Source organism: Typopeltis vanoorti, chromosome 12 (assembly GCF_054136105.1).
Source record: "Typopeltis vanoorti isolate ZY-2024b chromosome 12, IOZ_Tvanoo_1.0, whole genome shotgun sequence".
NCBI classification, from domain to species: Eukaryota; Metazoa; Arthropoda; class Arachnida; order Uropygi; family Thelyphonidae; genus Typopeltis; species Typopeltis vanoorti.
The window spans coordinates 83,105,736-83,119,883 of NC_143560.1; the positions used below are offsets into that span (position 1 = coordinate 83,105,736).

At 37.4% G+C, this 14,148-nt stretch overlaps 1 protein-coding gene across 1 annotated transcript in view; it reads right to left on the reverse strand.

Moving 5' to 3' along the window:
- LOC150100944 (enoyl-CoA delta isomerase 2-like) overlaps positions 1–14,148 on the reverse strand; it is an 88,896-nt gene that overhangs the window by 25,226 nt on the left and 49,522 nt on the right. Inside the window, exon 3 of the mRNA XM_090401939.1 lies at positions 2,503–2,609. Coding sequence (XP_090258065.1) covers positions 2,503–2,609 — 107 coding nt within the window. The remainder of the gene's footprint in view (positions 1–2,502; positions 2,610–14,148) is intronic.

A 14,148-nucleotide genomic window follows, 5' to 3' on the forward strand; every position in this document is an offset into this window, starting at 1 on the left:
TAAGAAAGAATGTTTTTCTCAAGTTATCTTAAATAGAATTTAGCTTTGATGTAGTTTCTAAATAATTAATTAATTCGTAATTTTTTTTTTTCACTAGTGGTCATGCCAGTAGAATAACCGGTGATCAAATCATTGTTTCTTTAGCTTACTGTGTGTAATGTAACTAAGCTTGTCCTTGTATATTTGTATATACTCCAGATGATGATCTTAATATGAAGACCGAAATGTTGGGAAATTAAAAGAGTTATTTATAACACAGTTGTTAAGTCCATAATTTCTAAAATGAACATTTTCATCCATTAACATCATCTTTCCATGATCATTCTTTCTTCTACTTGTTACATATCTAAAAACTCTCTAGGGTTTTTCTTCACCTGTTTTGCCGATTTCTGCTCATACTGCACTTTTGTTTTTCTTACTAACTGAGTCGCTCTACTTTTCTGGCTTGTTCTTTATACTCTTCATGTAACTAATTACCATTATCCATCCTGTACTGCCTCCAAAGTACCTTCTTCTTCCAGATTTCATGCTTGAGCCCCTTGTTCATCCATATTACACCTACCTTATTCATTCTTTTGGCCTTTGGAAGACATTCACACATTGATGCTGTTATGTATTTCTTTGTCAGTTCTCAAGCAGCATTTATTTCCTTACTGCTCAACTCCTCATTCCACTATAGCTCCAATCTGTCTCCTATGATTGTTATAATCACCAGCCTTATAATTCCACATATATCCTTTCCTCACAGAAGTTCACATATGACTAGCCACAAGCCAGGTGATCACTTCATGATCACTCTCACCAACTGGAGGAAAGTGTGAAACTGCACTCACAATTACATCCTCTGATGAAATGATCAGATCTAAGACTCTCGATCTTTGCATACCCTTCTTTACATGCTGCCTGAGATGGTTATCCCTCAAGAAATCTAGAAATTCATTTTCCTTATTCCCAAATGCTATTCTTCATTCCAATTTATACTGCCATAATTAAAATCTCCCATAATAATTGCCCTTCCTTTGTTCACTAATTCAAGTAGATTATACATTTCTTCATCACCACCATCCATATTCTCTGGCATATAGCAATATCCAACTACACGTCTTCCTGTCAGCTTCCATGTTATACCACACCGCCTCATAATCAGTGTCACTATTTCTCTCTTTCATGTCTACCTTATGTGAACTTAATTCTCCTGCTATCATCAGCAGCACTCCAATTTTCCTTCTTGCCCTTTCTATCCTTGTGAAAAATACCGTATGCTTTCATTTCTATTCCCATTACAATATCATCTTCATTTCAACCATGTTTCACTTATATACACACACGCCCTTGCTCAATCACTTTATCACCACTTACCACATATATCCACTCAGTCTTAACTTCCCCATCCACATTGCAATATACTCCTTCTCCATACACACATTCAATTCTATTTTCAACATCCATCTCTCCTATGCCATGTCTCCCTGTCCACCCAGGCTCCCCCCATTTCCCTATTCCTCTTACATTCCCATTCTCTCTTCTTCTCTCACACTGCCATCATTTCCACTACCAAACACTCCTGTCTCTTCAATACCACTCTCCTGCTCTTTCACTTCATCTTTTACTTTTGATAATTTGCACACAGCACATGCTGTACTTCCATTTAGTAACACTTTCTCCAGTACATTCATTTCAAAGCCATTTAATGTAACAGTAACCCATCATGCCTGTATAATTCCATTCTTTTCTTCAACAAATGCCATGCATCCACAAACTGTACTCCCTTCTCCTCTCACAGCTTCGCTAGCACACCATTCATGATTCCAGCTCTTTTCTTACCAAACTCTTCATTGTCATACCTCGGCATCACACTGACAACCTTTCCCACTACATTGTTATCTTTCATTCTTCTTAATAACCTCCTGATATTTGCCCTCACATGCTCCTTATGTCCATGTCCACTTGGATCATTTGTCCCCACAATGATACTAACTCTCTTGCTCGTTTCTTCCTCATGTACAAAGCCTGAATTATCCCATTCATTCTCCCTTCTGGATTTACATAGCAATTTTTTTTCTACCCAACAATTTGAATTTAGATAAATGTTACTTGTCTGAAAAAAAAAATTAATTAAATAAAATAAAAGAAAAAGTTGATATATAGTACATAAGCTTTTTTACTTTAAAAAACATGAAAATTAAATACCATATTCATAGCATTATGAAATTGCAGGTTTCGTTACATAAAATATTATTTTAACAATGTAATTCAATAAATACTACGTGATTATAATTACATTTTAATGTATTGGAAGGCAAGTCTTTCAACTTATGAACAGTTATAGGCATGTAACATTAGTCCTTTGTAATATTAGTTTATATTTAATTTATTAATTTTATAATGAAATGTTTAACTTTATAATTAATTTTAATTGAATTAATTAACTCAATTAATTTCTTAGTTTATATTGTAGTTTTAATAGTATTCTGCAAAAAAATTATGCTAGAAAAAACACACTTTGGTGTCTGCCAGCGTTTTTCAAGTTGTTCACATTCTTTGTCATTCACTTGTTGTAAAATTTTTTTTTCCAGATCACGGCACAGTTTCTTAGAATAAATCAGAGACTGGAAAAAAAAAATTGTAATTAAAGCATATTAAATCCAAAATATGTAGTAATTTATGTATTATTATTATTATTATTATTATTATTATTATTATTACGTGACACCTTCAGGGAATCCAATTGACTCATTGAGGGGGGGGGGTAAGGTGCACCTACTGTACAATTCTCTGTCTCCACCACTCAATCCACCAACTACAACAAACTGCAACTACCATCATCATCCACACCAATGCTATCTACTGCCCAACCACCACCACTGATATTTTCCCAGACAATCACAAACATCCATGCCCATGGCAGGATTTGAACCTGCAGCCTTTTGGCTGCAGAGAGAATACGCTAAAGACTCGCCCAACCAGTTTGATTGGATAATTAGACTACGAATGCAGAGGTTTCATGTAATAATAATAATAACATTAATAATAATGGCAGGAATTTGATGATGATGATAATAATAATAATAATTGTCATAATAAAAATAATTGGAAGCACTGATGATGGACAGGAATGAAATATTTTACTGAAAACTTTGCCAGTCATCTGTTTAGACAGGCTAAAACTGACACAGGTTGTGCTTGAAGTGATGCACCTCAGGTTCAGCTCAAACAAAAATGGAAGTCTAAAGCCAAGATGATAAAGACAGTAATCTAAAGTGCTTTAACATTGCCACAATGCTTATATTTTTGACAGATTCATATTCAGACATCACTCGTGATTCTGTAAAGTTTCATTAATGTGGCCCTAAACTAAAGGGGTATTCACCTACAGTTTTTTTTTTTTTTTTTGTGAATCCTACCTACAGAAGGTAAACATTATAGTACATTAGTATCAAGGAGCTTCCATAGTTTAGTCAGTATAGACAAAGCCCTTTGGTCGGAAAGACCTGGGTTCAATTCACGTCAGTGATATGAGGAACCTTTATCTGGTCTCTTTCGAATAAAGGTGAATTAGCCGGTCTCATGGAGGTAGGGGATTTTTTCACCCAGACATTACAGTCATGAATACGTCCCAGCCATATGCCAGTCCCGAGTTGGGGAAAGCAATGGTGAACTGTTAAATGTGTAAAACTCTCACCAGGAATATTTTGTGGGCAATACCTACAAAGTCAACTATGGTCAGAAAATGACTGAAAGGGGAAAAACCAACCAGTATCAAGGAAGGGCTAAGCTTTAGGTAATCCAGGTCCATGTTGATCTCTGGGTTGTAGAGATCTTACACCAAACAGTGAAATTCATGACATTCCACCCCACCCGTGGCTTGTTGATTGGAAAGTTTAAATGCTATCTACTCTGCCAGCTAGGTTGGCTGATGTAGTATCAGTAGTATTACATCACTGATGCCATAAAAGATTCTGAAGAAAATTATTTTCTTCTGCAAAAACATCAGATCCAAACACATACTTCATTTACTATACAGCTAAAATTTCGAATCATTCTTTCACTCTGTTGGCTCAAATGTGGTACCAAGAACTCTGAATGCCCAGTACCTTATCTACGCAATATGGATGTTAGAACTATAAACATGTAACATTTATAATTATAAAATAACATTAGGATGCACTGGTTACATTAGATTAGGATGCTTATTAGGATGCAATGGTTACATTAGATTACTATGTAGGCAAGTAGCACCATTACAACTTGCCTCCGTAGCTCAGTCAGTGTAGATGAAGCCCTTTGATTAGAAAAATCTGGGTTTGATTCCCGTCAATGACATGAGAAGCCTTTATCAGGTCTTTTTGACTAAAAGTGAGTCAGCCAGTTTCATATGAAGGAAGAGGATTTTTTTCTCCTGGAAGCTCAGGCTCTTCATCCCTCAAAATAGGCAAATTGGCCCATGATCATGGATATTTACAGACATAGAACACTTCTGGAAATTACGGTGGCCTACACTGGCCTCCAGTTAGGAAGTTGAAACCTCTGATCAATAACTCATTGTGGACCAAAGCCAATACTGGTATCTGGGATATTTCCTTATGCTAACAACAACAACAGCAATGAAAGTATGTAGTTGTGGCTGTCAATAATGTATAATGTAATTGTGAATGAGGTATCAGCACTGCAGCCAGCCAACAGGTAAGAATAATCATGAGGAAAACACAATGGGATATATCTAAAACTCTGGGTGATTATGGAGTAGTTAATGTTAATACTTTAGGATGAAGAGCTGTGCAGAAAATAATGCTGAGCATGAAAATAAGTTATGATCCATATGACACACACAATTTCCAACTGTATAACAAGAGGCACATAATGGTAATAAAAAGTGATGAGTCTGAGAAGATATGGGGGTAAGTGGTGATAAAGGTGATTGGGCTTGGGGGAGGTGTGAAGAAATCACAATTGAGAGCCTTCATGAGTGAGGTTGGTTACTGATCTAAAAAAATGAATTTCTGTGTTTATATGAATGCCAAGAGTATCAGAAATAAGGGAAATGAAAAGGTTTCACTAACTGGGTATATAAAATATTTCATGAGGATAGGAAGGATAAGAAGGGAGAGAGAGAGTGCTTTTGATGATAACATGGGAATTGCGTCTGCACAGAGAGGACAGGAAAAGGGGAAATAATGGCAGTGGTTTTGAGGCATTATGGTTGAGGTGGATGTTTACAGAATGAAATATTTAGCTAGATTCATAATTAGATTTAATGGCATGAGCACAGGACCGAGAAATAATTAACCACAGGTTTAACAGTTCCCATATTTCATCATTATCACAGATACATCTTCAGGGATACAATATTATTAAAACTTCAAAAACACACAAACAATAAGTAGAAGCCTAAAGTCATCCTATGAGAAACTGTTGGTTAGCCTTGGCTGTTGTGCCTAATGATTTAATTAATTAACGTTTCCAAAATCTTGGGAAGTTTAACATAACTATATTTCTTTAGATCAGGCTGGTTTTTTTAAATCTGCTGCTGATTCTAAAAAAAACTTTTGAGTTTTGCTGTGATGAACTATAGTAGAATTTTTTAAATTCAATTCTGTGCAAGGTATCGAAGGCATGGTTAACTAGACCTGACTGACCATAATTGTGGTGGCAGATGTATTTCTTGTGCCCTCCAATGTACATGATGAGAGATCTCCCTGTCTAACCACAATATGATAAGTTGCAAGAGCAAGGAACCATGTAAACACCTGGAATAGAGAGAGAGGAAGGAAGGAGTGGATCCTCAGGGTAGCAGATAAAGGCAGATAAAATGCTTGTCATTCATTTAGTTGGATGTTGCTATAGGCCAGGAATGTAGAGGGTGGAGATGAAGAAATGTATAGGCAACTTTGGATAGATAACAAAGTGAAGCATGATCATTATGAGTGATTTTAATTATGGTCATATAGATTACAATAAATAGATAACAAATGATAATAAGGGAAGTGAATATCTTGAGTTGCCAAGAGGCCACTATCTTGGGCAGTAAACAATGAAGGTCACACAAGGATCGAGAGACTTAGTTCTGATCTCCAAAGATGTGAATGGGGATGGGTTGATGCATTTTGCTCCAGATGGTGAGAGTGATTACCTAGGTGGTTGCCAGTCATACAAAGACTTCTGTGAGATAAAAATATATGTGGAACCACAAGACCAGTGATTATGAAAAACTTAGGGAGGAGACAGCATGCAGCTTATAGCATGGAATAAGTAATTGGAAAAGAGATAAATATCACTTGGGGGTTCTGAAAGAGCTCTTTAACAGTATCAGTGTATGAATATATCACAAAGATCAGAAGGGTAAATGAGATAGGTATCGAACGATTGAATGAATGGAGGGATTAAGCAAGAAATCCAGAAGAAAAGGGTGCTGTGAGGAAGAGAGTGACCATGAGATGATTACCTGGGTGGTTGCCAGCTGTGTGAGGACCTCTGTAAGAAAATTGTACATGTGGAACTACAAGGGGGGGGGTGATTATGAAGAGCTCAGGAGACAGCTTGCAGGTGTAGCATAGAATGAGGAGTTAGCTTGAAAAAAGATCAATGCAGCTTGGGGAATTTTCAAAAACTATCTAGTAGATATCCTAAGTAGATATCTAGTAGAATCCTAAGAAGTTCTTTTGACATGTAGCCACCAGCAAAAGAAAGAAAGAATGATTATGGAAGGATGACATTGATTGGAGAAAATGGTATAAAGACAGCTGTTGCAGAAGGTGTGGTGAAGATAATATTCAGTTGAAAAATGCATAGAGGAGGTCAGAAAGGTGATTTGTTTAATAAGAAGAGTAAAACTGCAATATGAGCAGAAAATAGTAAACTGGACCAAGAAAAATCCTAGAGAGTTCTTTCAATATGTGTCATATACATCAAATAATGATTATATTAAGATGATGTTAAGGGATGGACATGGTAGATTGATAACTGTTGTTGCAAAATGGATGCAGAGTGAAATGGATGCAAAGTGAAATTAAGAAAATTCGGACGAAAATGATTAAAACAAATCATGTAAGTACGAAAGACGAGCGAGTGGCATTGCTACGACCCCATTATTAAAGGTGTGCTGGATGAGAGGATGCACAAGATATGTTTTCCAGGTGGTAAAATGAGCAGAGATTGAGGCATTGGATATGAGAAGGGAGCGAGCAAAGGAGTTGATGGTTTTAATAGGTATGAATGAGTTGACAAAGGACAAAGAGCACGTCAGAAAGGATATCAGGAGGCTGCTTAGACGGATAAATGAGAATAGTGTGACAGGAAGGGTAGCAATCATGTTGCCTAGGTATGACTATGGTGAGATGAGGCAGAGAGCAAGGATTATGAATAATATGTTGGCAGAAATGCGTGAGAAGAGGGGAGTACAGTTTGTTAATATGTGGAACGAGTTTGAAGGACGAAGTGAACTGTATGGGAGCGATGGATTGCATTTGAGTGGTTATGGTGTGAGTCACTTGGAGAGACTGCTGCTGAAAGTAGAGAAGTGAGTACAGAGAATGAATCAGATCAAGTGGGGAGTGATGGGGAAGAGCAGGAGAGTAAGACAGGGGAGATTGAAGAGGTGGTTATGAATGAGGAAGTGAGTGGTATGAGTATGGAAAATGAGAGAATGGATGTGCAAGATGAACAGGGAAACAGGAAGGCTCAGGGTGGACAGGGGTACACAGCGTGAGAAAGGTGGATGCTCCAAGAGGATGTGAGAGCATGTATAGACAGGAAAGGAATGGGATGACCTGGGATCAAGAGGAAATTGGAATTGAAGAGGGTTCTAAAATGAATAAGCAGAAAGGGAAATGGCCCCAGGCGAGCATGGAGAGATCACATCGAATGAGTGGTATCAGTGTAACCACTGTAGATCCAGGAACGAGCTGTTGTGTTAAAAAATGCTAGAAGTGTAAGAAACAAGACAGATGAAATGGTTGCACTAATTGAGTCTGTTCATCCAAAAATTGTTGGAATAAGTGAGACATGGTTAGATGAGGACGACATCCTGACAGGAATAGAGATAGAAGGGTATGATGTGTTTCGTGAGGATAGAAGGGGTAAAAAGAGAGGGGAGTGCTATTGATGATAGAGAAAGAGTTATGTCCATACAAAGTAGAGATGCAAGAGGGAAATAGTGCCAGTGGCTTTAGGACAGTATGGTGTGAGATAGAGGTGAATGGAATGAAATACTTGGTTGGATGTCATTACAGACCGGGTAATGTGGATGGTAATGACCATGAAATGTATAATCAAATTAGCCAAGCATATAAGAAGAAAAGACTGATCATTATGGGCTATTTTAATTATGGCAATATAGACTGGAAAGATGAGATAGCAACTGGAAGTAAGGAAAATGAGTTTCTTGAGTTTTTGAGGGATAACTACCTCAGACAGTATATAATAGAGGGCACACAAGGATTGAGGGTCTTGGATTTGGTCATCTCATCAGAAGATGTAATTAGAAATGAAGTTTCAAATCACCCAGCAATTGGTGAGAGTGACCATGAGATGATTACCTGGGTGGTTGCCAGCTGTGTGAGGACCTCTGTAAGAAAATTGTACATGTGGAACTACAAGGGGGGGGTGATTATGAAGAGCTCAGGAGACAGCTTGCAGGTGTAGCATAGAATGAGGAGTTAGCTTGAAAAAAGATCAATGCAGCTTGGGGAATTTTCAAAAACTATGTAGTAGATATCCTAAGTAGATATCTAGTAGAATCCTAAGAAGTTCTTTTGACATGTAGCCACCAGCAAAAGAAAGAAAGAATGATTATGGAAGGATGACATTGATTGGAGAAAATGGTATAAAGACAGCTGTTGCAGAAGGTGTGGTGGAGATACTTATCAGTTTATAAAGGTCTTTCAGTCTTGTGAATGTGACTTTATGGAGAGATTGAGAGCAGTTGATGATGGGGAAGAAGGACTGACTATAAGTGAACAAGAGGTGTATGGGGATTTGAGCAAACTAGATGTAAATAAGGCTATTGGAATCGATAATATATCACCATGTATTCTGAAGGAATGTGCCAGGGAGTTGATGCCAGCCTTGACATATTTTTTTAATACGAGTCTCGCACTGGGTCAAGTTCCTAAGGAGCGGAAGGAAGGCAAGTTTGTGCCACTTCATAAAGGAGGTGATAGAACTCAAGCATCAAACTATAGGCCTATCTGTGTGTCAGGTGTTGTGGTTAAATTGTTGGAGAATCTTGTGAGAACTAGGATCCAGAATTGGGTTGACAACAATTGTATTATCTTTGATGGACTGCATGGATTTGCTAAATTGAGGTCATGTTATAGCAATCTACTTACTTATTACAATAAGGTGACTTCTTTCATAGACAGAGGAAAAGGATATACAGTAATATACTTAGATTTCGCAAAGGCTTTTGATTGATTATCGTATGATAAGTAGATATTCAAACTAGAGCGGATGGGGTTGGATAATAGATTGATGCATTGGATTGGAGACTGGCTATCTGATAGGTATCACCAAGTTGTGAATGGGGGGGAGTGATGTAACAAATAGCTGTCTGCTGCGTTTATCACAATATCTTTATTCTATTCTTTATACTTATTAGCAGTGCGCATTTTTCCACTCATAACCTTTCTCACTTACTTTACTGCATATTATGTTTATCCACCTTCCGTATTTACTAGTCGTATGCCTATGAACACTAGAAAATTTATTTGTTAAGATTACACCATTCAGTATTTCAATATCGGCATAACACTCAGTAAAACGTCCGGTAAATTTCTCTCTCTTACTAGCGGATATTCCTTCAACAAAGTTTACATAAACAGTCGTGGTTCTTAAGTAATTAAACTGTGTTTTTAATGCCTAAGTTGTTTCCTGCTCACAAGTCCGATTATTTTTAGAAACAGTGCATTACAAAATAAAAGATTAGGCAGTACTCTTAACAAAAAATTAAAACACATTTATTTACATTAATATGAAATATACATGAATCAAACGACAGAGATTGCTTTCTCTACCCATTTAAAAAAATCTTTAGCATAAAATTAGAAAACTTTTACTTCAACACTAAATAATCTCTTTAACTCAAAAATTTATTTACTCTCTGCTTACAAATTCAACTTATTAAACTTCTAGTTTACTTGCAAACTCTCTGCTAAGTTATTTTTACAAATTTTATATCAACTTCTAACATGCCAATTGACTCTCTTACGGACACTTCTTATTACTATTAAACTAATTCTTAACAGTTCATATATATAACATATCGCCTAGATTATAAGAGAAAATGTACAAAAAGGATGGAACTTAAAGAGGCTGTATTGCACATTTAGTCAAGAGTCTTACACCAAAGTCTTTCTGGCATTTCTTTCATCTGGAGTTTTAGGCTTCCTTCAGGAGTGTCTTGCTTCTGCGGTATAACGTCGGGATGGCAGGCTTTTGGGCAGCAATCTGCAGTACTCGAATAGCACATGCAAGAGGTTTCAGCATATGGACAAATTCTCCTGAGGATTCTACTTTGGGAACACATGTGTCTCTAACTGCCGACCGCCGATGACTGGCTCTCTTCGGTAACAGCGCTTCGCCTTGCTCTCTCGGCAACTGGATCTCGGCTCTCCTCTGTCGGCAACTGGACCTGGACTGTCCTGCTTAGTAATTGGGACCATGCCTCTCCTCTTTCTCTGCTGCCACTGCTCTGGTTCCGACTGCCTCTCCTCTGCCGACGACTGGAAGCCCCTTATGCTCATCTCATCCCCTTTTATTTTCCCATTCTCCAGACCTTGCACTAAGGATTGTAAACCCCAAAGAAAATTGGCATGACTCTTTCATCTTCTTTTAAGTTTGACCAGCTCTTTGTTCTCCTCTGAGCAGTCACTTTTTTTTTTATCTTGCCGGTCAGCAGAAACTTGTCCGAACCTAGCAGCACTTTTAGATACTAACTTTAAAGGTATTAAGCGCAGAGCTCGCAAACAACTTTCTCATACAGATAACTGTAAACAACTTTCTTATGCTCTTATATAGAGCTATTATACAAAGTTCCGGTGGCAAAGCATTACCTTTGTTTTTGACGTTAAAACGGTAAATACAGTCACTTCCCACAGGGTTAACTACATTAATATTTAGCAAAATATACATAGAAACAAACAGGTTATTTACAGTTCTCGTGAGACTTGACCTCTGTAAAATCGATGTAAAGTGCTTTGGTATTTTTAAGCTACATCGAATTTTACAAAGGCCCTTCACGAGAAATTTTTATGCCATGAAAAATTTTTTCTTTAATTTGTTTATGTATCATGTCTCATGCTTTCTCTGGGTTGGACAATACTCAGATTTGTCTTTTAATTTTGAGGAGGGAGTGCCATCAGCCTGACCTGTGGGCTCTTCTTGACATGACTGGCACAGTGATTCATGTTTGATATTATCCCTCATATTTTACTCCTTTATGATACCCTGCTCTCCTTCTAATTCTCCCGTTGCCTGGGCAGTGAATTTTATTACTACTTCTCTCTATAATGTTTTCTTCAATGGCAATCTTTACATTTTTTATTTTGGTGTCTACAACTTCTGTCTCATTTGCCACCAGCTTGACACTCGAGATGTGAAAAGCCTCTCCCCCTTTTTTACTTGTTCAGTATCCCTAACAGTTGGGGGATCAGGCAAAGAATTTTCCCTGTCTTTAGAACAAGTAGCGGTACTAGACAGGGAAACCCACCAAGCATTTTCATCACACATTTAGAAAAAGCAATGGACAAAATGAAGGAAGATGTGAAAGGAATATCAGTACATGGGATGAAAATTAACAATCTGAGATTCGCAGATGACATTGTTATTATTGAAGAAGATGAAAGAGAACTACAAAAAACTCTGAAACTCTTAAATGAGGAAGGGAAGAGATTTGGACTTGTTATGAACTTGGAAAGAACAAAGACAATGGTATTTGGTGAGAAGAACATGAAACAAAAGATACAAGTGGATGGAATTGTTACAGAAAATGTAGAACAATTTGCATATTTGGGAAGTAAAATGATATATGACTTGGACTGTAAAAAGAAATAAAGATCAGGATTGTAAAGGGAGGAACAAACCTGAAGGCCATGGATAACATCTGGAGAAGTAAAGCAATCAGCCTGCAAACGAAATTAAGAGTACTAGAAATATGCAGCTTTAGTGGTACCAGCAATAGTATTGTATGGATCTGAACGAAAAAAGTTGAATCATTCAAGATTAATAGGTGATCAAGGCTTTGGATGAGTTAGTGATGGCTGTAGACACAAATGATTGGGATGGATAGAATGCAAATATTTGCTATCCAAAACTTATTGATGAGAGAGAATAATAGCATAGCAGGAAAACTGGTTGGTTTTCCCTGTGCTACTAAGTTGAGACAATAAGCAAAAATGATGAGTGGTGTTCTGGTAGAGCAGTATGAAGAGAAGGAAGTAAAGTTTGCAAGAGTGAGATGTATAGAGTTGTATGAAAGTAATTCATTGTACATTAATGGAGTTAGTTTGAGAGAGAGCATAACAGAGAAAAGGTGAATGAGAGAATGAGAGATAATATTAATCTCCTTTATTAAATAAAAATATAATTTCTTGTGAAACATAATTTGACAAGAAATTATATTTGAAAAGGTGAATGGCAGATTGAGGGGTTGGGAGAAAAGAGGTGAGAATGAAGGCAGGAGTGCTAAGGAGATGGGAAGACAAAGAAGATCTTCCAACTTCATGTTTTATGTTGCTTTGTGTGTGTGTGTGTGTGTGTGTGTGATTTCGAGAGAGAGAGAGAGAGAGAGAGAGACAGAGAGAGCGACCAAATCTGTGCACAATAATCCATATGAGGCCTGAGCAAGGCCTTACACAATGTGTGTGTGATATCGAGAGAGAGAGCGACCAAATCGCAATAATCCATATGAGGCCTGAGCAAGGCCTTACACAATGGCATGATAACCTCTCTATTTCTGCATGCCAAGGCCCTCTGAATCATTGCCATTATCCAATGTGACATCTTCACAACTTGTGCAATGTGGCAATTGAATTTCAGATTTTTGTCTGCCATCACTCCTAGATCTCTCATCTCCTCTACTTCCTTTACAGTTTGCCCACCAAGTGTATACTCTACTTCCAATCTTTCTTACCAAATTTCAAAACCTTACAACTTTGCAACATTGAACTGACAGGTCCACTTAACTGCCCACTCATGCAATCTATTCAAGTTCTTCTGTAAGGCCACAACATCCACTTGACTCTGCATTGCTCTCCCCAATTTTGCTTCATCTGCAAACAGCTGCATATCACTAGTTAAATGCATCCCATTATCATTAACATACAAATTGAACAAAAATGGTCCCAAAACTGAACCCTGCAGTACACCACTAGTGATCTTCCTCTTTTGGGATACTGCAGCACCATATACAACTGTCTAATGCCCATCTGATAGCCAGTCACTGATCCAACTCATGTCCAATCCCATATGTTTCAATTTATTTAACAGTTTGTCATGTGGCAATTTATCAAAAGCTTTAGCAAAATCCAAGTACACCACTGTATATGCATATCCCATGTCCAAGGTATTTGTCACCTTGTTATAAAATAAGCTAGTAAATATGATCACCCTTTAACAAACCCAAGCCGATAACCACAGAAAATACTGCTGTGGTTATTTATCAACCCATTTCTGTATCCTACCTCTTATTAATCTCTCCAGAACCTTCACCACTACTCTAGATATACAGATTGGCCTATAATTTGAAGCTACAGTCTTATCACCACCTTTATGCAGTAGAACAATTTTACCCTGCTGATACACAGAGCAAAACGTGAGCTGAAGTGAATGCAAAAATGTCTGGCGGGTGGATCATTTGATAACAGAAAGAAAGAAATGCGACATAAGAAAAATGAGGGCTTAACCAAGAGTGAAAGAAAAATCAAAGAGCAAGTGTTGTATGGCAATTCACTCATAAAAGGTGTGATCGATGAGAGTTTGACAAAATCGTGCTTTCCTGGCATGAAAATTAATGATCCTAGTGAGGCTATTAGAGCACAAAAGGGTAGGGTGAAAGAAATGTTTGTAGTGGCTGGTGGTGGAACGAATGATTTAAAAGGAAAAAAGTATGGTATGAGAGAGGACATGAAAGAATTACTGGAAGTAGCAAAAGAA